This window comes from Phascolarctos cinereus, unplaced genomic scaffold (genome assembly GCF_003287225.1).
Source record: "Phascolarctos cinereus isolate Bilbo 61053 unplaced genomic scaffold, phaCin_HiC Scaffold_8;HRSCAF=390, whole genome shotgun sequence".
Classification (NCBI taxonomy): Eukaryota; Metazoa; Chordata; class Mammalia; order Diprotodontia; family Phascolarctidae; genus Phascolarctos; species Phascolarctos cinereus.
The window spans coordinates 73608886-73617605 of record NW_027556291.1 but is presented as its reverse complement, the minus strand read 5'-3'; the positions used below and the strand labels follow the sequence as shown (position 1 = coordinate 73617605).

At 39.0% G+C, this 8720-nt stretch overlaps 1 protein-coding gene across 1 annotated transcript; it reads right to left on the bottom strand.

The window, feature by feature from the left end:
* Positions 1-245: 245 nt before the first annotated feature.
* Positions 246-8300, bottom strand: LOC144455064 (uncharacterized). The gene is made up of 3 exons (XM_078148058.1): positions 8106-8300; positions 6650-6737; positions 246-440 (listed from the first exon to the last, which is right to left on the bottom strand). The coding sequence occupies exons 1-3, from the start codon at positions 8298-8300 to the stop codon at positions 304-306; spliced, it is 420 nt and encodes a 139-aa protein (XP_078004184.1). The 3' UTR covers positions 246-303.
* Positions 8301-8720: the final 420 nt, after the last annotated feature.

Sequence of the window (8720 nt, the reverse complement as noted above, 5' to 3'; positions counted from 1 at the left end):
TCTGCTCCTTTTTGTCTGTGACTTAGAGAAATCAACTCCCCCTGCACCATTTCTCCAGGTGCAAAATGAAGGGTTTACTAGCTTATCTCCATGTATAGACCCCTCTCCACCATGCCCAGATGGCCAGCTCATGATGGTGTGGCATCAGGTTCAGACCTGAGTAAAAGATCCCAGAGACCACCTGTTCCATTTGCTGAGGCCCTTTTGAGGAATCTGATTACCCAAGGAAGAAAACTAGACAAGGCCTGAGCTTAACATTTTATTGGAAGGCCTCCTTGTCTCATCTCTTGCTGCTTTGACTGGTCAGGCCTGGTCTGATACTATTGGAGCAGTTGGCTGGGATTCTTCCTCAGGTCCAGAAGTTATCAGGCATGTGACTGGGCTAGGACTCCTTGGCTGGTGGCTAAAGATTGGGATTGGGATGTCCTCATAATGGTCTCCTGATGGGAAGTAGACAGGAGTGTTAGGAATGAAGGAAAGGCCTAATATCGGGGGTATTTGAGGGAACCCCACTCCTTTAGTCCATGACAGCTCTTCACAGGACTAGGCAGAACCAGAAAGTACAGAGACAATTGCCCTCTCTTTGCTTTCTGAGTCTAAGAGAAGATCCTGGATGGGTGACCTGGTCAAGGCCTTTCCCTCTCTAGGCCTTCATTCCCAGATATAGAACTGAATCTCTGGACTTTCCCAGTTTGGAGCAGTGAGCCCATGATTCCTTCTGTTGGGCCTCCAGGTCATCCTACAACACGGAAGGGAAGAGGGCATCTTCTAGCACCCTATCCTTAAACACACACACCCCTTTTCCTCATCATCCACCCCCATATAGTCAGTGTGCTGCTCTGCTCTTTCCCTCAGTTCATCTGGCCTCTCCCTACTTTTCTCATTGTAATGTAGAGTCCATGTTTTATAATACTTGGATTACCTAAGTATTTGGACCCTCAAATCACTTCAGAAAAATCATCTTGTCCAGTTTCTCAAAGAAGCCATTTACAGACAGGAATTGCTTTACCAGAGAAAAATGAACTATCCTATGTTTTTGTTTTTTAAGGTAGTTGGGGTTAAGTGACTTGCCCAGGGTCACACAGCTAGTAAGTGTTAAGTGTTTGGTCCGAGATCAGATTTGAACTCAGGTCCTTCTGACTTTAGGGCTGGTGCTCTATTCACTGCACCACCTAGCTGCCCCCATTTGTTTTTTGGTTTTTTTGTTTTTTAGATGAACTATCCTATGAGTGGCAAAACTGTTTATTTCTTCTGGGAAGGAAGGGAAAGGCAAGTACAAGTTCGAAAGTTATATCCTTAAACTGCATACTGCAAATGTAAGTGAATGCTCTCCTACTTCTCACTGCTTGGCAACCTATCAAGGTTCTATCTACCTACACTTCCAATTCTCAAAATGCAGATCAAGCAAGACAAGTAGAAAGAGAACCACATTAAAAATGCATTGTACTGAGAAGTGGGGACAGCCTAAAACAAATACTTGGACTCTAACATTGGGGTTCTTGGCACAACCCAGAAATAGTGGCCTGTAGACAGGAAATGTAAAACAGTCTACAGACTACCCTTGAGTTAACAGAGCCCCTCATGTATGGCTGATCCAGTACCCAATTACAGTATGTAAATTTTACTGTGGTTCCTTGATGCAGAGAATGTCTCCATACAGAAATGAAACAGGATTAAGCTGTAAGACATACCCATACAAGGACACGGAAAGAACAATTTCACTTTAGACAAGAAATATAAGCCAGCATCACTACCTTGAGGGGTGAGTGTCCATAGTTCAGTTTGGGGTTCAGATTGGACATAGTTACAGTAAGTTTAGAATACTGTAATATTCTGTGAAGCTCAAACATCCACGAGAATATTCTTTGAGGCCTCCAACCTAGAATAATCCTATTCCTAAGCTAGCCCTTTAAGTCTATCACTTTTCCCCAGGGAAGAGATACAGGTTCAGAATTAAAAAAAAAAAAGTACATTTTTATATTTTCCATTTTTCAGTTATATAATTCGTTATGATTGTAAAGAATTCATCACTTTTAATTTTAAAATTACTACTAGGCTCATTCACCGGCCCCTAACATGGCAGTACATTTTGCTAAAAAGCATTAATGCTTGTGAAACTATCAAAATGGAAGACATTGGTGATTTTGTCAAGCAACTTGCAACATTGTTTTGTCCACAAGTAATATATATGTAATTATTGCACATCCTTTGTTTACGTTTTAACTTTTCAAAAGGGAAACTTTCCAACCAACGAGGAAGACTGGAAGAAGAGAAGGTATGGCAATAGGCCACAGACAGTGCTGCCTAAAACCACTGCCAGGAAGGAAACTGTAGAAAGACACACAGGCAGAAAAGAAATACAGGGGGTGTCTTAAGGAAGTATAAGGCTGAAACAACTGGTCATGACACAAATTTTAGTTGCAATGAGATTGGGAGGAGTATATTTAAGGGAAACATTGAGCATTTAAGTTATTGGCTATGAACTTGGATAATGCTAAGGGATCTAAAGGAGTAGGTCTGATGTCTGAAGCACCAATAGATCAGAGTGGATCTATCGCAAGTTTGACAGAAGAGGTAAGGAGAATAGAATGGCTCTGCAGATCTTGCCAGAAAGACTACCAATAAGAAGGCATTAAAGGGAATGGCAGAGAAACAAGATTTAAAAATCTTTCTCAACGTTTTGGTAAGACATTTCCCAACCACTGGTCTTTATCTTTACAGAGTGGTAACAAATGAAAAAAAAATGAACAAATGACTGGTAGGTCTGCCGGAGTGAACTGAAAGACCTCTAACTACTGCAAAAATACAACTTTCAAAAGACATGAATACTTACACAGGGTATTCCAAAAGTCTTTGTGCAGTTTTAAGCTATTAAAGCTTAAAAATGCACCAAGACTGAGAATGTTGTACTTTACTACTAGTCAATCTTAACTATTGCCCTTATAAAATTATGCTTTACCCAAATCTTTTTTTCCCCTAAAATACATTTTGATTTAGATTTCAATTCCAATTGGCCAAGATCTGTTATTCACCGGAGGCTAATATTCCATTTTGGCAATTGCTGTCTTTAACAAAATTCCACTTGGATAGAGTAGGTCTGAATCTAGGCTCTTTACATCAGCATTATATCAGGGCTCTGGATGTACATATTCCCAGAAACACAAAGATGTTTTTTAATATGGTCTTAATACCTAACAAGTTTTACATTGATTTCTCTAGTCATGTAAGATAACAAATAAAAGAGGGTAGCTATTGTCCTGTGCTAGTAATGCATTATCCCAAACTCTGCTGTGGATCTCTCAGGCGCAGGAGCAAAGAAACATTTCAGCTCTCAAGGGTAATGTTGGATTTTTGTCTTTTTTTTTCTTTTTAAGAGGAAAACAAGCTATTCCAAATTCATTGCCTGATCCAGATATGAAACTACTTTGTGGAGGGTTTTTTGTTGTTGTTGGGGAGAGGACATAGTCCCTAAATTTCTTCTAGACCTGAATTCACCCTGCCTCAAGCCCAGGTTGATGGGTATTATTTTGAGGCCCACCTACTGGTGAAATATTTCAGTTTCACCTGTGGAAATCACCCTCACAACCACCTTGAATTAAAGGATAATGTTCCCATGACACCGCAAGGGATAAAAATACAGAATATCATACAAATATGTCAGCCACAAAAAGCATTTCTGCTTTTTGTCTCTCAGGTTGAAGTTATATGGGAAACAATTTCTTCCCTATTCCCACTCTTTTTTCCATTTGGCTATATTCCTTGCCAACTGCAGGTTTGATCTGGTATTAGGAGTATAAATTGGCAGACCCATTGTTCTGGTTCACTCTTGGCCAAAAAGAGATGAGCAAAAAAATAAAAAACAAAAAACAAAAACAAAAACAGCTCAACCATAGAACGCTAGTATGGTGACAGAGAAGATCAAGACAAACTCAGAAGAGGACAACAACATCAGAACACCCATGACAAAACCCCAAAGAAAAATTGAAAGTGGTCTCAAGCACAGAAAGAAGTCATGGAATTATATTTTTTTAAACAAGTCAACAGCTTGGAAAAAGAAAACAACTGCTAAAAGGTAGAATTGGCCAAATGGAAAAGGAGATACAAAAATTCACTGAAAAAACCCAACTCCTTAAAAAGTACAATTGGCCAAATGGAAAGGAAAATACAAAAACTGAGGAAAATAATCCCTTAAAATTTAGAATTGGACAGGTGGAAGCTAACGAGAGACATCAAGAATTAAACAAATCAAAAAGAATGAAAAAAAAATAGAAGAAAATGTAAAATACCTCACTGGAAAAACAACTGACCTGGAAAATAGATCCAGGAGAGACAATGTCAGAATCATTGGATGACCTGAAAGCCACAATCAAAAGGAGAACCTAGACAGTATATTTTAATAAGTTATCAAGGAAAATGGCCCTGGTATCCTGGAACCAAAGGGCAAAATAGGCATTGAAAGAATTTACTGATCACCTCAGGAAAGAGATCCCAAAACAAAACTCCATGGAACATTATAGCCAAATTTCAGAACTATCAGGTCAAGTAAAAACTATTGCAAGTGGTCAGAAAGAAACAATTCAGGTATCAGGGAGCCACAGTCAGGATGACACAGGATCTAGCAGCTGCAACATTGAAGCATCAGAGATCATGGGACATGATATTCTGGAAGGTAAAGGAGCTAGGACTACAACCAAGAATCAGTGAAATTAAGCATACTACTTCAAGGGGAAAAATGGTCATTCATTGAAATAAAAGGATTTCAAACTTTCATTAGAAGAGCAGAATTGAACAAAAAAAAATTGATCTCTAATATCAAGAACCAAGAGAATCCTAAAAAGGGAAAAGAAAACATAAGAGATTCAATGGAGCTGAACTGTTTACATCCCTACATGGGAAGATGATACTTGTAATTCTTAAAAACTGTACCACTAATAGTACAGCCAGAAGAAATATAAATAGACAGAGGTTACAGGTAAAAGGTGAATTTGAGGGAATAACATAAAAATAATTAAGGAATGAGAAAAAGGAATACAGTAGGTACAGAAGGAAGTGAGAGGTTATTTCACATGAAGAGGTGCAAAAGACCCATTACAGTGGAGGGGAAGATGGGAGAGTGGGTGTAGGGCCTTGCTTGAACCTTACTCTGATCATTGTATCACATAGTATTGGCTCAAAAAGGAATAATATATGCAATCACTTGAATATAGAAATCTATTTTACCCAGAGAAGTAGGAGGGAAAGAGATTAAGTAAAAGGGAGGGGGGACTGACAGAAGGGAGGGCAGACCGGGGGAAGGGATAGACAGAAGCAAAACACCGGTGAGGAGGTGAGGAAGGTAAGCATAATAAGAGAGAGAGAACAGATAGGAGGAAAAATAGGATGGAGGGAAATACACAGTTAATGATCATAACTATGAATGTGAATGGGAGGAACACTCCCATAAAATGGAAGTGGATAGCAGATTGGATCAAAAACCACAATCCTACAATATATTGTTTACAAGAAACACATCTGAAACAGAGGGACACACACAGAGTAAAGGTAAAAGGGTGGTGTAGAATATGTTATGCTTCAGCTGAAGTAAAAAAAGAAAAAGCAGGGGTAGCAATCCTGATCTCGACAAAGCAAAAGCAAAAATAGACCTAATTAAAATAGATAAGGAAGGACACTACATCTTGCTAAAAGGTGCCATAGACAATGAAATAATATCAATACTAAACATATACCAAGTAGTATAGCATCCAAATTCTTGAAGAAGTTACATGAGTTATAGGTTCATGACCAAATAAGAGAGAGAGCAGTATGAAATGTAAAGCACATAATTTTGATTATATTAAAAAGCTTTTGTACAAACAAAACCAATGCAACCAGGATCAGAAAGAAAGCAGAAAAAGCTGGGAAATGATCTTCATAGCAAATGTCTCTAACAAAAGCCTCATTTCTCAAATATATAGAGAATTGAATCAAATTTATTTGAATACAAGCCATTCCCCAGTTGCTAAATGGTCAAAGATATGAAAAGGCAGTTTTCAGATAAAGAAATCAAAGCTATCTATAGGTATACAAAGAAATCTCTAAATCATTTTTGATTAGATAAATGCAAATTAAAACAACTCTGAGGTACCACCTCATACCTATCAGATTGGCTGATATGACAAAAAAGGAAAATAATAAATGCTGGAGAGGTTGTGGGAAAATTGGGACACTAATGCATTGTTGGTGGAGTTGTGAACTGATCCAACCACTCTGGACAGCAACTGTGACTAATATGGAAATAAGCTGTACATGATAGCACATGTGTCACCTATATCAAACTGTTTACCATTTTAGGAAGGAGTGAGGGGAGGGAGGAAGGGAGAAAAATATGGAATGTGAAGTCTTATAAAAATGAATGCTAAAAATTGTCTTGACATGTAATTGGTAAAAAAATATATATATTATTTTAATAAAGAAAGAAAAGAGAAAAAGAAAAATGGAAAAAATCTCTCTTCTCATCTAAGCTAATAGTTGCCGAGTGCCAACATCAATTTGCTTCTTTTTTCCAGGCAGAATTGGCATGATGCCAGTCAGATGGCACCTGGGGGAAGCCACCTAACAAGCTAAATATTCTGGATTTGAGACGTGGAACATGAAGTGAAGAAATCTTTACCATTCTGGTCCATGGAGTTAAAGTAGAGAGGAGACAGATCCACATGACAAGACCAAGGACTGCAGTTAAATAAAAGAAGCAGAATCACCTGAGAAAACAGTGAAGGAAGAATGATTCAAATGAATGTCTATTTTCTTCTAAAGAACCTACTAAATTCTGGATTCCATTTTCCTTTCAAGATGAGGACAAATCACTGCAGGAAAATTGTTCTTCCTAGGATGAGGAACCTGTTCTAGCAAGACTAGCGGGCCACTTCATTTCTCAAATACACAGAGAACCGAGTCAAATTTATGAAAATACAAGTCATTCCCCAATTGATAAATGGTCAAAGGATATGAACAGGTAGTTTTCAGAGAAAGAAATAAAAGCTATTGATTGCCGTATGAAAAAATGCTCTAAATCACTATTGATTAGAGAAATGCAAATAAAAACAACTCTGAGGTACTATCTTACACCTATCAGATTGGCTAATATGACAAAAAAAAAAAGGAAAATATTAGATGATGGAGGAGATGTGGGAAAACTGGGACACTAATGCCCTGTTGGTGGAGTTGTAAAGTGATCCAACCATTCTGGAGACCAATTTGAAAGTATGCCAAAAGGGCTCTAAAATTGTACATACCCTTTGATCCAATCATACCACTGCTAAGTCCATATCCCAAAGACATCCAAAAAAAGGGAAAAAGGAAAAAGACCTGATTGTACAAAAATATTTATAGCAGTGCTTTTTGTGATGGCTAAGAACTGGAAATCGAAGGGATGCTCATCATTGGGGGAATGGCTAAACAAGCTGTGGTACATGATTGTAATAGAATATTATTGTCCTATAAGAAATGATGAGAAGGACGATTTCCAAAAAAACTTGGAAAGACATACATGAACTGACACATAGTGAAGTGAATATAACCAGAACATTGTACACAGTAACAGCAATATTTTATGATGAAGAACTGTGAATGACTTAGCTATTCTCAGCAATACAACAATCTCAAAGGACTAATGATGAAGCAAACTATCGACCTCCAGAGAAAGAACTCGTATTGTTTGAGTACAGACTGAAGCATGTTAATTTTTCACTTTCATTTTTTTCTTTTGAGTATTCTTGTACAAAATGACTAATATGGAAATGTTTTACATAATTGCTTGTGTGTAACCTATATCTGATTGCTCATCATCTCAGGGAGGGAGGGATCGAATTTGGAACTCAAAACTTTAAATAAAATGTTAAAAACTTTAAATAAAAATGTTAAAAAAAAATAAAAAGACTAGTGGGCCACTGATCAGGGCTGTCCCTCCCCACCCACCATCGGTTCCCAAGGCAACAGCGACAGTGGGAGCCACTGCTCCTCACTCCACCATCTTCCTCTCAACTCCTTAGACACCTTTGCTCAAGGCTAGGATTTTCTCTTCCTTGCTCTGCCCTGCCCCCAGTTCTCCAAGGTCTCTCATTTCTCACCTGTGCCTCCAGCATTTCAATTCGGGCTGCAAGGTGGCGGCAGGCCTGCTCAACCTCTTTGATCTTCAGCCAAACCTGCCGCAGCTCCCCACTGACCCTCTCTAACTCCGCATTTTCCTTCTGTAGATTCTCCATGTGCTGCAGGTGTTTCTGCAACCAGTTCTGCTCCTTGGCATCATAGTGAGCTCTCTTCATCTGGGGGGAAGGAGGGAAGGAGGAAGAAGGGTTGAGAGCTCAAGGGATTTCTTCCCTAGAAGTGGGACCTTGAGGGGCATCACAGCTTGAAGGGGCTTTTGCTCCTCACCTGTGCCTTAGAGCGCTCAGTGGTCTGTTCGTTCTGGCTCACTTAGTTGGGCCTGGTGAAGGCAAGTCTCCTGCTGGATTTCACTTTCATGGACCTGTGGAGGGAGGGAGGGAGGAAGAGGTTAACTATGAAGCCAATTTGAACTTCTCTCAATTCAAGCAGCTCCCACAAATACCTGGGAGCCCACATTTTGTGTTTTTTCTTCCAAGGGTCCTGTTTCTTAATGTTTTGAGTGAAGAACCATCATAGCATAATATAAAGAGTACTGGATTTGGAGTCAGCTGACCTCAGTCTGAATCCTGCCTATTCCA

What these genes read in the sequence shown, in the direction of transcription:
- LOC144455064 (XM_078148058.1), bottom strand. Translation starts at nt 8,300, where the DNA reads ATGAAGAGAGCTCACTATGATGCCAAGGAGCAGAACTGGTTGCAGAAA. An exon ending in TTGAAATGCTGGAGGCACAG is followed by an intron (nt 6,738 to 8,105) that starts GTGAGAAATGAG and finishes CTGTTTTCTCAG; the next exon opens with GTGATTCTGCTTCTTTTATT. An exon ending in TAACTCCATGGACCAGAATG is followed by an intron (nt 441 to 6,649) that starts GTAAAGATTTCT and finishes ACTTCCCATCAG; the next exon opens with GAGACCATTATGAGGACATC.